At 46.2% G+C, this 15,256-nt stretch overlaps 1 protein-coding gene across 2 annotated transcripts in view; it reads right to left on the bottom strand.

Annotated features, from left to right (window-relative positions):
* The window catches only part of ETV1 (ETS variant transcription factor 1), an 88,190-nt gene extending 73,551 nt beyond the window's left edge, over positions 1–14,639 (bottom strand). The window contains exons 1-4 of one of the 2 annotated variants that reach the window (XM_004582476.3): positions 14,410–14,639; positions 13,470–13,557; positions 12,024–12,071; positions 3,292–3,345 (exon numbers count right to left, since the gene is read on the bottom strand). In XM_004582476.3, coding sequence (XP_004582533.1) covers positions 3,292–3,345; positions 12,024–12,071; positions 13,470–13,557; positions 14,410–14,454 — 235 coding nt within the window. In that variant the 5' untranslated portion in view covers positions 14,455–14,639. Of the gene's footprint in view, positions 1–3,291; positions 3,346–11,445; positions 11,522–12,023; positions 12,072–13,469; positions 13,558–14,409 lie in introns of those variants that run through there. The other variant, XM_004582479.3, reaches the window with a different exon arrangement.
* Positions 14,640–15,256: the final 617 nt, after the last annotated feature.

Below are 15,256 nucleotides of genomic sequence, written 5' to 3'. Positions count from 1 at the left end.
CCTTCCAGAGAGGTGGGACAGAAACACCTGTGCGCCTCAGGGCCCACCCCAACCTCCCAGTTCCAAAACCTAACAAGCTGCTTCTCCAGGCAGAATCTGAATACAAACCATGTTCCTGCTTTCCAGTGAGTGGACATGGAGTATCACCAAGAGGAACAACAGTTCTCTAACATCACCTGCTGTGCCACTTCTTTTTTCTTAGAATCGCTCCGATTTATTCTCCCCTGTTAACAGGTTTCTTTTCATCATTAGGCATTTTATTCATGAAGCGCCCAAAACACATTTGTGAAAGAGTAAATATGCATAGTTGTAGTTCAAAGTCAAACTTCAGCACTAGGCAAACGTTCAACTAAATGTTCGTTTCAGCAAATCTTTCCAGAGTGAGAGTGACCTGCGCGGCTCTGTGGCGTGGCCTGAGACACGCAGTGAGGAAGGGTACAAGACAATCAAGGGAGCCACAGTGGGCAAGCCTGGAAAGGTCTGGGAGAATCCTGTGCACAGCTAAGTAATCAGGACTTTGCCCTGCAGCAAGGGGAAAGAGAAAGCCAACCGAGTCTGACAGCTGTGTGTTGAGCTACCACAAGGGATAGAACAGAAGGGGGAGGCATTGAAGGCAAGAAAGCAATGAAAAGGCTGATTCAAGGGGTGGCCAGGCAGAGTCCAGGGCTACACACTCACACGGTGACACGGTGATGGGCAGCGTGAAGGGAGGACTGTGTCCAACAGGAGAACCTCAGTTAGCAATTGGAGGTGGTACCGGACAGCACTAAGGGGACCCTGGACACATCGCAGGGGATGCTACCCTGAACTTGGAAAGGCGGCAGAAGCAGAGCTGTTGGTGGGCCAGCAAGAATCCCAATGTCACTATCGGACTTGCTAAGCGTGAACTTGACCTGTCTGAAGAGGCTCGGGGTTGGTGTGTTTTGGGGTGCTCAGGCCAGCGCAGCCCCCCAGACTTAGCAGGTGAGTCTGGAGTTTACCAGTCTGCACAGGGGCCTGTACTGCATCATCAGGTAAGGATGCCCAGCAGGTGGGGTGGGGGAGGTGGGGGGGGGTGAGGGCGGAGCCAGGCGGCACACACAGCCTTAGAGGAGCTGCCCGTCGCCGGTCGGGACTGTGCAATCCAGCGCAGTAACCACACACACACACACACACACACACACACACACACACGCACGCGCGCCTGAATCCAATTACAAAGCCATTCCTTGGGTCTCCTTAGCCACAGTGTGTGTACCCAGCAGCCAGTGTGGTCAGCAGCCACTGTGTTGGGCAGCCCTGGTGTAGATTCCTGCCAGCGACACAGACAATGGCATGGGATCACACAGGTGTATGGGAAGTGAGAACAAAGATGCAGGCAGAAAGATGTCTCTAGGGCAAGAAGAGACCCTGAGGGGTGAGGGTTGGGGGGAGGGAAAGGAGTGCAGGAAGGGGGAGTGGTCACCAAGAATACCAGCACAGGAAAGCAACATCCCCTGTGCCGGAGAGGACTCAAGGACAGGAAGACTGTGGAGATGCCAGTGAGAGGGACAATCAGGACAGACGCGCAGGTGGCTGACCCTGACACTGGTGGTACGAAGCTGGAATCCACGCCAGGGCCTTCCCACACAGAAGGACTCGTGAGACTAATTCTGTCCCTCTGAAGAGCCAAAGTTGGGCTTCCAGAAAGAACAATTCAAGCGCCCGACAGCAAAAGACACGGGTGCACGTCTGATCCTCTCACACCTGGGAAAAACTAAGGGGATCTCCGAGCGAGGCTGGCTGGTGGAACTGGAAGTTAGCGACTCTTCTTGGAGGGCAGGGCTGGAATCTGGCCCGAGGCACAAGGTCAGGACAAGGACAGAGGTCATGGTTCCATGACGTGGATGCATTTCCGTGCCACAGACCTGGCCGTTCAAAAATGGGACCAGTATGAATTCAATCTTAGGCATATCTGGCCAAACTGTGACTCTGTAATAAAATACATCCAACCCAAGACCTAGTAAATGAGGAGAAGCTCAAAGAAACCTCTCAAGTTTCCAGCAGAGAAAACATCAGATGACAAATGCCCAAACTGAACACACGGTTACCTGAAGGAGGCCGGGACCTGCCCTACCCTAGCAAGGTGTGAAAACGCAAGCATGGGAAGTTGAAACATACAAAGCATGTCTTCCAAGTGCTAACATCACTCCTCCCAGCCCTGTCAGCATCGGACAAAGGAAGCAACGTACAGTGTCAAAGGGCAAGGAGAGAGCAACAGCGCATGGAGTCCACTTCACAAAATAAGGTCGTATTTACAGCTGTCCAGCCTTAGCCGCGGGTATGATTTCCATGATCTCATTTACCCGGTCATCCACAGTCCAAAACTACTGATTGGAAAATTCCAGAAATAAGCAGTTTCTTTTATTACAGTATATGGTGGTGTTCTATATTATTAGTTACTGAAGTTCATCTCTTTCCATGCCTGATTTATGAAGTGAGCATGAGGGTAGATCTGCATTCACAGGAACAAACCCAGCAGATGCAGTGCAGGAGTCAGTATTATCCATGGAACATTCTAGAACGTGAAAAGGGGCACTCCTGATAACACCCACTTCCTGACTACTGGCTCTCGTGTAGTGGACGCAGTTAGACAAAATGGTAGACCCCCGAGGCAGCCATGACTGTCGAGGCACAACGCTCACTCCGCAAGGAAGGAAAGGTGAGCCTGCCAGGGGTGTCTCTGAAGCCCACACTGATGGCCAGGCCTGCAGCAAGGTGCAGCGCCCTCAAAGAAGCCAACAACTGCTTTCATCTGTGCTGCTGTAGCCAGGAAGCAGAAAAGTCCAGGATAAATGTTAACGCAAGTAATCGGGGATGTGAAGTAGCCCAACAAGACAATCAATGTTGGGTCTAGTTAAGGATCAAACCCTGCAAGGTATACAGTGGCCAACATGCTTGTGTGGATTTGAACGCTGTCTCCCACCTCGGCATCCATGCCCCGGGAAGCCAATGGCAAACGGGAAGCAAACGCGGGCACGCTGGCCCACACTGGCCGGGGCACGCTCTTGCTCCGCTTGCTCCCCAAGGCTATTTACCAAACACAGAGAAACATTCATCTTGTAGAGACGTCAGGTTTTCTTCATTAAAGCTTCTGTTGATGTCACAACCTGACCTCCCCCCACTCCAAAAAAAAAAATCACCTGGTGACCGCGCAGCTGCAAAGCCACTGCTGGCACGCAGGAAAAGCACACACCGGAAGTGGAAACCCAAGAGAAGGAAGGAAGACGACCCCAGACAGACAGGGACTACAGACAGACGTGCTATACTTACAACTTTCAGCATGGTAGTCTGGCACAAACTGCTCGTCATTGTCAGGGACCTGAGCTGAAGAAGAAAAAGAATATTAAATAAAAACATTGCAGGAGAGAAGCGGCCAAGGCACAGAGACTCAATAAAGGAAGACCTTTTCAGGCGGAGATCACACATACGTATGGTAATTTGTCAATGAGCGTCTATTGAAAATGATATTGACAGCACCATTGAGGGCGGGGAAACAGAGGGCACCCTTGACATTCAGGAGGAAGTACAGCTCAGACAGTGGCAGATGCGGGGCCTTTGAGTTCCACCTGCCTGATGGAAATTTTAAAAGACACAACACAGAAGAGGCCCCAGCACTTCTATTGCCTGCTGGGTTTCTTTTTTGCAGTGGAGCCAAAGGTACTTTCGTTCAGCCACTGCCGGCACTTGGGCAGCCCAGCTACACGCCGCACACGGCGGCTGCAGTGGCCTGTGGCCGCCACACAGTTCCTTTTTGTATTTTCAAAAACTTGCGGATATGCTGTGTTCTGCCAGTTCGGCTACCATCACTAAAAATGCTCATCCAGTGCTTCCCTCGGCAGCACATACCCTAAAAATGTTTGCCCTGAATTTGGCCAAAGTATTGCCAAAAACATTCTAAAGTGAGGTCTCCCCTCGGTTCGGATCATGTATAACGGAGTAATACAGTACAATGATGCCAGCTGCCATAACGTAAACAGGAATGCCAAAGCAAATGCCATCTTTTCATGCACAGTACTTTCCTGGCAATTATTCAGCATGAACAATAAAGTTCACCATTTCCTACGTTCTAATGTCAAATAACTTCCCCCTATTTTTAGAAGAGGAAAAACACCAACTAGGAAGGACTTCATGCATTCGGCAGCAACCAAAACACACATGTGCCGTATTCACTTCTCAAAGGTCTCCACCACGCAGTTGTGCTGGACGCCGAGATAACCCATTCCAAGCTTACGTATTCGCTACTGAAACGATCTCCACAAAATACGAACTCGCACACAAACTGCTCAGAAGAGAAGTCAGGATACTTTTAATTTGGTAAAAATGGAATGAATTCTCGTTCTGATTAACTTGAGATAAGATCTGATTAGCTGTTATTACTTTACGAAGATTACAGAACACAGAAACTTCGTTATACCCAGTCGAGTGGTATGAAAACCGCTGTCGATTCATTTTTAAAAACAAGCCTATTCGGCCTAGGGAACACTTATTCAAATAAACAACCAGTCTCCGCTGAAAAGGTTTCGGGCTGCTGGCGAGCGGGCTGCAAGAAGAGAGGCTCCGTGGAATTTCCACGTGAAAAAGAAATAGAACGCCCATAAGGCTAAAGTCTCGCCGAGTTATCCCTTCATCCAATTATATTTTGAACTAATGACAACCTCACCTAATATTAAAACATATGTAGGGAGACACTCGGCTGCTTTTCTTGAGCAACCTTCTCCTGCCCATGAAGTCTGATAACCTTATGCGTGCAAGACACACTCCATCCCCCCTAGTAGCAGATGCCAGGCTGCCAAATGAAGAGTCTCTCCCAGGGGAGGCCCAGGCTATCTCATCAGTCTACATCTCTGCCTTCTCGTCCACCAACTCTGACGCAAGGGGCACCCGCTCCAACTTCAAGTCCATCCAGGGTGTGGTCGCTGTGTCACTTTGGTTTGGACTCCACTTTGCTTATCAGCCTAACAGTCTCAATGTGGTCTTTCTTCTTCTAGGATGTCATAAACACTAAACACCAAGCGATCCAGAAGCACATCCTTGCAAATCACACACACACACGCGCACACACACAACACACACACACACAATTTAAATTACTACCATTACCCAGGCTAGTATCTTTACTTCTAATGAATTCTGTTAAAAACAGGACAACAGCAACAGCTACGCTTTGTACGTTGGCAGCTCTTAGCCACCACACGGTGCATCTTGGTGTTGTAATGGGTGAGATCTTTCTCAGAGAGACACACATTGACAGCAGAGGGTGAAAGTATTTAAAGTCAGTCTTGACATTAAAAAAAAAAAGACAAGCCTTTAACTACATATTTACTAAATAACAGAAAGTAAACAGAATCAAGTACTGCATATTTGCTCCCACTGCGTCCGTATCTTTTCATTTTTCCTCTGAGCGAACGACTCGATAGACATAACCATGGAGACGCAAAATTACCAACCGCTGCAATTACTGTGCTTTGAAAAAGCCAACATTTGCAAGAATCTAATAAAAATGTAATATCTTTTTACAGGAATAGTTAAAAATAGCTGGTGAGTAACAAAAGTATGTTTGTAACTGAATACGCTGGTATGCATGTCCTAAAGGCTAGAATTTTTTCTCCTTAGGATTAAGACAAGGTTGCAACTCCAAGGCAGGTTTCACCTGGCACAGTAACCAAGAGGGCCCTGAGAACCGCGCCTGGGGTGCTGGGGTCTGGGTGCAAGAAAAAAGCAGCGATTTCCGAAGTAGACAAATGGGCCCGTCATGCTTGACACACAGAGAAAATAGCTCCGTACGAACAATCCGTAAAAGAATAAGAACTCCTATTTCTGCTCTAGCTCCTTAACATACTGAATAAATAGTTCACACTTGTGCCTGAACATATTACAGAATTTGAACAGAAAACATATGAGTCATATTTCACAGAAGCTAATCGGCAGAAACTCAACAGACCCAAGGCAGCAGCAGTGTGCTACTAATTTCGAGTTGCAGTAAAAGAAGAGCAGTTAACTCGAAACACACGCTGGAGCTGGGCAAGGAAAAATCGGACCCAGGGTTACCACACTCCTTTCATGCATTTCCGTTCTCTCTTCAACTCAGGAGACCTCTGTGAAGGAGCGAACTACAGCTGCTTTGCAAATGGGTAGCACTAGGCCCTACCAACTCCAAAGTTGAAAATTAGCAGTGGAGGCCCATCTGAGAAAAAAAAAAGGCAAGTTCTTCTCTCCACTGCCAGCCACCCCAAACTATGCATGTAATGATCACCTTCGGAGAATGAAAATGCACCCCACACCGTGTAATTAAAAAGCAAGAGAAACAGAAGCCAAACACAGAGCAAGGATGCTCTTGGGAGTGCATGGCGCGGCCGACCCTGGGGAGCACTCGCTGGGGAGCACCGCAGTGGCTCCCCGTGGGGTGAGCCAGGTCTTCCCCAACCCGCATTGCCTACCGTTGCTTTTCCTACACGATTATCCAAAGTTGGCTGGCTGTCTCTCTTCGCACTGTAACAGTACATCTCTGATGAGCAGAGATTCCTGAAAAACGATGAACTGTGACCAAAGTGTCACACAATCCCCACCTCTCATTTCTTGTGTCAATACCACTCCTTAACTAACAATGCTCTGGCTTTACTGAACTTTTATTTCTAACTTTCAAGTGAAAATTGTTAAGTATTACTTGACAAGAGGGCAAATGTCTTCACAATTTCCAGGGTTCACTGTAGATAGAGGGCCAAACTCCCCTCATCAGCGAGGTGGCCAAATGCTTTTCTGGGGTTTTTTTGTTGTTGTTTTTTTTTTCTTTTAGAGGAAAAGGATGATGGGGAGAACTACAAATACAACAAATGTGGGGTATGAGAGGAGTTAATCTTTAATTGAAACCAGTTCTATCCACTGTAACAATGGCCTGGAGCCAAGCAAGGCGGAAGACGTGTGAGTCACTCTTTCTGTGGTGAATGAGAACAGCTGATCTCGGCGACTCCTCAAGACAGCAGGCAGGGCTGCAGCTCTGCTCATTCACAAAAACCAGTCCAGCCAGCCTGAGCCATGTGGCCCGACCGCAAGCTTTTCATGTCACACCCTTGCAGGGAGCTCCAGCAAGTAAGCTGCAACTTGCAACATAAACATACCAATTTTTACTGCTGCCTGAAACGGGGCTCAGATCCCCTAAGGAACGCATTGGAGCTAAGTGACATATCGGAAAACACACTGGTGTTTCAAGCCGTGTTACAGAAACTTGAATGAGCAAAACTAAGGAAGGAAGGGGGAAAAATGGAAAAAAAGAGGAAGAAAGCGAAAAAAAAAAAAAAAAAAGAAACATTAAAGAAACGCCTTCTTTTCTTTGCCTGTTCTATCCTAGGACCCTAACTGATGCCAGCTGACCTTCACTCGCAAGCACAGGAACAGAAACCAACTTCTCCAAAGAAATTTCAGTTTCACCTTTAATAAAAGTAAGACGACAAGGCAAATCCACCTGTGGTATTCTGCTTAATCCTAAAATGAAGCTTGGAGCCATGGAACACAATCACCATAGTACACTAAGCCAGGTTTTATGCCACATCCGCCTTTAACATTAAAGTGATCGTGCCGGTCTAAAAGCGTTCATTAATGTAGAAGTATAAACACATTTACACAGACATGAAAAAGGGGACATCCCCCTAGGAAAGAAAACACCTCTAATATTTCATAAATACATTCTTTGTCAATGCTCTGAAAAAAAAAAAAAAAAAGGAAGCAGTTCAGTTTGAGTTGTTTCGAGTTTTCAATTAGCTTCAATTCCCTCCGAAATTGACCTGCAGTGAATGGAAAACCTCAGGGCCCCGCACTGGCGTTCTCCCGGGGCACTTTCCCTAACACTGCACAGGTCTCTCTCTAGGATCAGTTTCCTAATGACCACATGGTGCACAAGTCCAGGTGCTACTAAGAGGTGCACCGAGGACACGTTGCGTGTTATAAACAAAGAAAAAAAAAAGAAACAGAAAAACATAGCAAACCTCACCACAAGGCTTCATTCACATTTCTCAAAATTCCCCTAGAAGAGCTGCTCATTTTAGAAAAACTTTTCCATTTTGTAATTAGACATAGGGGGGGAAAAAAGCGCATAAAAAAAATCTTCATGTCTTTCTAATGGATATTCAGAAATAAAATTCATGTACTCTATCTGCTATCTTTAAATTAATTCAAAGGAAAGTTCTTTCACATTTTAGGGTATTTCCTGGTCCAACGCTGCCACAGACACACAGCGAATGACTGTTGCTCAATCCTAAACCATAAGATGAACTTCTATAACGTAATGCTTTATTCTCAGTTCCTTTTTTACTAAATAATGTAGCCTGAGAATCTTCTTTCCTTACAGACAGCAGCCCACAGGGGATAAAAATCTGGACACGCATCCAGTTTTACGTCCCACTGTAAAAACACAGTAGACTGGACAGACAACAGAGGTTGACTGCACAATGACCAGGGTGGATCAGAGATGACATTACCTGCGGCCACTCACAACGGGACCCAGGATTGAAGAAAATCATAGAAAACAATTCCAAGTATAAATGTAGCCTCAGACACGGCAGTGAACCGAGCAGAGCTGTGCCATCTCCACTCCTAGGGTCAACTACAGCTTGATGGTTTACGGAAAGCCAAAGAAGGGGGAAAATGCACCTGATCTGCATGCAGTGGCAACTTTGGCGTGGCAAGGTTGTTCCCGGAGACAAAACTTGTAACTGCAGAGGCAGAAGGAACCCTGACTAGAGGACCACCAAAAAGCCCTGGGCCAATTTCCGCTGCCTGGGATTCTGGATGGTCCCTGGAAGCCAAGCCTTCCCAGGCAGGGAAGGTTCTGAGCTGTGTTAGCAGGCATCACCCCACGGGGCTGCAAGAAGCTATACGAGGGGGTCCCTAGACAGACCCCAGCAGCGGAGGCCCCCACTTAGAACAGGTTGTAGGGAATACAATGTTTCCAGGATGTAGATGGGGCTGATGTCTAAACTCCTTGTTTCATACCTGCCTGTCAGAGGCACTCTAATTCAATAAAACTAAGAATCGATCAGGAACTGTACAGTAAAATTACAATACGAAGTAGAGTAGCTCTGGCAAAATTTTAAATAGGTGTGTTCTCTGATTTTTTTTTTCTGAAACTGTTGCTGTGGTCAGTGCAAACATTAATTTTTTCAGTTTAGTGCAGAATAAGGAGGGTTTTATAAAAGCCTTTTCCATCACGGCATTTGTGCTTGGAGAGTGATATTAATGTAAAGTTAGACTCTTCACAAACACATGGTGGGGAGAAAGCTGAATGTATTTCCAGAGACTTCCTTCTCCACGCTCGGCCCTGCCTCACCCAGCCTAGCAGACCCTTGGAGACAACACACTCCCCAATCCATCATCATTTACACGCGGCTACTCCATATGTTACACAGCAAGTCTAAATCATAAAAAATTTTCACAGGAAAAAAAAAGCAAGCATGCCAGGCTCTATCATTTCCAAATATTTAGCGTGTTGATCAATTTCCCAAAAACATGATTATCTTAAGGACTAAATTGAATACGATACCTGGAGTTACTTACTGTCCCCGTGGCCTTTTGACTCACCAGAGACTAAAAAGGGTCAGAAAGTCTTAAAATTCGCGGTCCTTTCTTGGCGGGAGAAGATAAACATGATGTGAACAGACTCAAGTCCCTCAACTTGGTAATGCTTTAATTTCGGTATGTCCGAAGGGATGTAAATGAACAAGTCCAACTACAGGTAAACTAGGTTAATGCGAGGCTCTCTTAACTAGTGTTGTTCAAGACACAGACTAGAATGCAACTGAAACAACGCAAAATGATAGAATGATGTCTAACAGCTAAAAACAAAAATAAACATCAAGCCCATTCAAGACAGTAAGAAATAAAAACCCTGTCCCCTTTAGGAAGAGATTTTTTTTTTTTAATCATCTGAATACTTGGTGCTTACATTAGAACTGGCTGAATTCATGCAAACTATTTTGAAAAACATTTAAGTTATTCTAATAGGCAACCCTACCCGTAGTTTGTAAATAGCAGCCCACCTGGGTATTCCACAGGAGACTCACAATTAATGTCTGAATTAAATTCATTTCCTGAATTCTTTTTCTACGTAAGATCTAAGCTCCTCCAAACACACTGGCCATTTTCTTCAGCTGGGATTTACAGGTAAGTGAATCATCACACATTAGATTAATCTGCAAAGTTTTACAAAATAAACTCGGATAAATTATTCAAATCACTTATCCGCTCTGTAACACACAAAACAAGTCAAAAGTGAAAAAAAAAATCCTGAAACTGATTATAAAATCCTCAGTCTGCCACAGATTCCACATTTTAAAATTCCACAAACAGAGTTGCTACGCACATTTAAAATCTGCCAGCAAGTGCACTGCCTTGGAATCAATGAGATTTCAACATCCTAGGAAGAAAGCAACCTCCCTGAGAACAACCGAGCTATGTATTTTAAATCATCTCGGATAAGCGAATACATTCCCTCCATGAATGTAATTTCCTCACAGACTTAGCTCTGCAACCCTAAGTTCATACAACCACCTCATGCAAATTTTCCTGAAAAAAAAAGTTGGGTTTGAGTATGTGGTTTACAAGTGATCCATTTCAATAAGTGTTATTTACAGAGAGAAGCCAAATGACCTTTAAACATAACTAAGACTGTCATTAATACTTACCTTTCATTAATATACAAACACAACCACCCTTTCAAAGAACGAGGAGGAAAGCTACTTAACTTGCAAGATTCACAAAGATTGAAAGAGCTCCTTAGAGAACTAGAATATCAGCAAAACAAAGAAACTTATTTTCATGCTAACAGCAGCTTGCTCCACTGCTTTGCAGGAGCACCTGATAAAACACAGCAATCCGCCCTCAGAGTAGCTAAGGCAACCAGCAGTTTCATTTAAAGAGACCCTCTTTTTCCTATTCACCCTAATGATCCCTTTCCAACAAGCGCAAGTTTTTCATATTGTGTGAACACAGAAATAATACAATTACACTCCATGTGCAGGTACCTAGAATTTCCGTCTTGCCACATTCCCTATGGAATACACAAAACTGTTATTTCACATCATGCCAAATCCCAAAGAAAAATTTCAACCAAATTCCTGGGGCATTAGTTATTTCTGAAGTTGTATAAAGCTGTCCTGAAGCAATAACTCATTGTTCCTATAAACAAAGTTGCACACAAAGAGGCAATAAACTGTTTACCACAAAATTTTATCAACATATAATCCAATATAAAAGCAGTGCCTTATAAAAAAGTCTGCTTGCTACATTAAAAAAAAAAAGGTACAAGTCACAACAAAGGTCAGTTTCAACAAACATCACATGAACAGTAACACAGAGAAAACATTTTTAAAGTCCTCTAATTCCCCCCAAAGATTTATCTGCAAGCCCCAGACGTCCTAAGCATGAGATACACACCTAGCGTTCTGTGCTGTGAACACGGTGGGAAAAACACACCTGTACTTAAATCTTGAAGCATGCCGTCCTGATGAACCCAGAGAAACTAATTTCTGCCATCAGCAAAGACCTCCACCAGATCGCCAAATAATGACATGCGCTGCTCGGAAGGCAGCCGCCAGCCAGCCAGCCAGCGGGTTCCGGCTCTAGGAGGTGTCTCGAGGTACAATCATATAAACCTGATCAATTGCAATTAAAATCTGAACAGAGGCTTTGAACGTGAAGTCTTGGTGCATTAGTTCTTGCCCAAAGCAGATGTGATTGTGAGCTGGAAGCAATTTCTCCTGGTAATTTGTGATGACACTGGGTAGGGCAGCCTCAGAGTCCCCAAAGACAAACTCATCAGAGGCTGTAATGTATGCATGACACATGAGGTGGCTCTTTTGGAACTCAATTAATTGAGCTCCACATTAACACAGCCAAGTTCAGGACTTTTTTTTTTCCCCCTTCCAGAGTCGCTCCCTCCCCCGGCCCCCCATCTTCAGGCCCTTACCCCACCCCATAATTTTAAAGCAATTTGTTTTTTCTTTTGGCCTTACCTTCTGCAAGCCACGTTTCCTGTAACTGACTGAGATCTTGAAAGAGTTCTAAAAAAAAAAAAAGTCAAAGACATAAATATCAGATCTGCAAATCTTTGGGTTTAAGTGCAAATGCCTGTCATGAAACTCAGGGGAACATTATTTTCATTTGGGGAAAGGGAACGGGACAGAAAAATGGACACAAAATTCACACCTAAAGCATCTTAAACATCTCGCCTACTTCCAAAGCCTATTGAACAACACTCCCCGAAAGTGCTTCAGCCACGGAAATAATAGCATCTCTCCCTTTCTTTCCTGTCAAATAGCTCAGGAGCGCAGGGACTGCACACAACTCTCTCTTTCACACACGCGCACACACACACACACACACACACACGAGAATTCACAGAAGGATGGAGGTGAAGGTGTGTCTAGCCACAAGACTTTCTCGGGGATGACATTAACAGCAGTCGGGGAGACTGAAATGGCCGTTTATCTATCTGTGCTTTCTGAAGTCCACCTACCAATCACAGCAGAAAAGGTTCACAAGCTCCATGCCCCCCAAACCAAGAGGGGCGCCTTGACCTACAAGTTTTGGAGAAGAATTCCCGCATTCACAGGTTTACAAGAGTGAGACCGAAAGCTAGTTCATTGCCTGGCAGTGCAGCTGTGAGTGCTGTCATAGTGAGGAGGGAGGGAATGAGGCACCCGTAAGTTTCAGAATTCAGTGCACCTGACTTGGAAGGTGCAAACTGAGCTTGGATAGGGATAACCCAAGGTTTTGAGTTTCTTACAAATGCCCTCAGACATATGAAATAGTGCATGACATATTGACCTCTGACCCGGAGTTCCTTACCAAAAAAAAAAAAAAAAAAGTCTGGGAGCTAATTTGACAAATAGCATTGCAATCGTTAATTAGGGCTTAAGTGTGATCGAGGGAACAATTCAAGGCCTATAAGCAAGATGTTAAGACTTCACCGTGTAGGTAATCCAAATCACCCTTGACATTTCTGATAATGGCATATGGGTTTAGTATACTGAGGGGGTGGAAAATCAGACCATCATTTCTACCTTTAACTTGTAGTAAGCTTAAAAATAAAAAATTAAAAAGAAATGTGGTGCACACAGCTGCCTTGGTGTCACCAAGCAGGGGATGTTAAAACCGTCATCTCAGCGTGTGGCTTGAGTTGTCTGCCTTCCAGACAAGGGTAGTTAAGCACTGAGAAATGACTCAAAGAAGCCTGTCACTGGCCAAGTTTCTCTTTCCTTCTCTCATGGATTTGTGACAGGCAGGTAGAATGCTCCCCCAGTGCAAATCGTCCCACCAGGGAAACTGCTTCTAGGAAAAGTCTGAGTTAAATCCAGTCCTTTCAAAGTTGTTTCATCTCAGACAGCAGCAGGCTGGTTCTTCCAGAAGGTGGAGAGTATAAATGAAAAAGGAGAAGGCAGCCCCAGACCAAAGCTCACCTTCCGAATCATGAGCCAGATCTCTGTTAATGAATTTCCTTTTCCTGACATTGGTTGGTTTCTCGTTACAATTTCTCCCACGCTGACTCTACAAAGGGAAAGATAAAATGCTTTAAGACAGCGTCAACCTCGGATGTGGCACACTCAAGCTGGCACGCATGCACCTCCAAAGTGGGCTGGAGCCTCTCTGGGCAGAAACACAGGGTTCCATTTCTGCTCTGTCCCTGCTGCCCCTTGGCGGGACAGGGTCACTCGGGCGGCGTCCACAGCCAGGCCCCATGCCTCAGGACGCCTCAGCACCCAGCCAACACTAAGCAGCAAAAACACTTTTGGTCCTTTGGTGGTTTTTGTTTTTCTTGGCTGGGTGAAGGCTACAAGACGTTCAACAGCACCCCTTCACCCTGCGCCCCCCCAAAACCAACAACAAAAACAGGGAATAAATGGGGGAAGATGAGGTGAAGGAAAACAAAAATATCCGCGGGGTGGCACATAAACAAAAAGTGGCGGCACTGGTCTCAACTTCTTTCTTTTCAAGGTGGCAGCCAAAACCCAACCCCAAAAAAACTTCGGGAGCGCCAACTGCAGCCAACCCCCTGCCTCCCTCTCCCTCTCTCTCTCTCTGCTTTCTGGCACTCCACACGACAAAGAAGCAGAAAAAAGAAAAAAAGGGGGGGAAAAAGGTGGTGGAGACAGGGAGGGGTGAGGTGGGGAGGGGGTCTTAAAACCCAGACTGTGCCTTATCCAAGTCACTGAAGGGTAAACTCATGTCCGAGCCCGGGCTCCCGCGAGCACAGCCGCCCCGGCGCGCGCACAAAGCAGATAAAGTCTTCTGCCACCCAGCGCCCGCCCCTCCCGGGCCGAGCCCCGCGTTCCCCTCCCCACCCCGCCCCCCGCCCCGGCCAAGTTTATAAGCAGCCACGGAGGACCTGGTCCCACTTACACTGGTGACCACGTAAGGCACTTGCTGGTCGTAGAAGGCGTCCATACCGCCGCCGCTCGCCAGCCCAGCGCAGGCGTCTTATCTCTGGAGCATGGGGCGCTGGAGGAGAGATTTCCTGGGGATCCGGGCTTGGTATTCACCTAGAGCGGAGGAGGGGAGGGGGGGCGACTTTTAGGCTAATCATGAATGGAGCACTTGTATTTGCATACCTAATTACCCTCCCACAGTCCCATTCACAAAAAAAAAAAAAAAAAAAAAAAACCCTCCCTCTCCCTAACGTCCGCCCTTCCACCTGGACCCTCGCCCTCGCTGGTCAGTGGTCACCAAGAAAAAAAAAAGGAAGAAAGAAAAATGCCCCCAGCGGAGGGGACGTGTTTGGTTCACACTTGCGGTACCCGCCCCGGGCAGCTGGAATTCGCAAACGTGTGAGGAAAAAGAAAAAAAAAATAGCAATGGCGACCCACGAGACTTTGCTTTTTTGCACCTAACAGGACGAGGGGAGGAGACGCAGGCTGCTCTTCCTCAAGTTTTATTCATTTGTTACGTTGTTGTCGCTGCTGTTGCTGCAACCCAAAACCATGCAATTATGTGGGGAAGCACAAAAAAAAAAAAAAAAAAAAAAAAAAAGTTGTTGCAAAGACCCACCTGAAGGCCAGGCCAGGCGAACTGCTGCCACCAATTCCCTCCAAATTTAATAAATACATGAAGGATGGCCCGGCACTTCCCCCGTGGAAGCCAGCCGGCCCCAAGCGCCTCTGACACGGCTCCACTCCGTGGTTTTTCCTGCACTTCTCCTCCAGGGGCCTCCAATCCCAAACTGATGGATCGCCGCCTCCCATTGGTTCCG

Source organism: Ochotona princeps, chromosome 20 (genome assembly GCF_030435755.1).
Source record: "Ochotona princeps isolate mOchPri1 chromosome 20, mOchPri1.hap1, whole genome shotgun sequence".
Classification (NCBI taxonomy): domain Eukaryota; kingdom Metazoa; phylum Chordata; class Mammalia; order Lagomorpha; family Ochotonidae; genus Ochotona; species Ochotona princeps.
The sequence above is the reverse complement of the archived record's forward strand: the minus strand, read 5'-3'. Positions and strand labels throughout refer to the sequence as shown.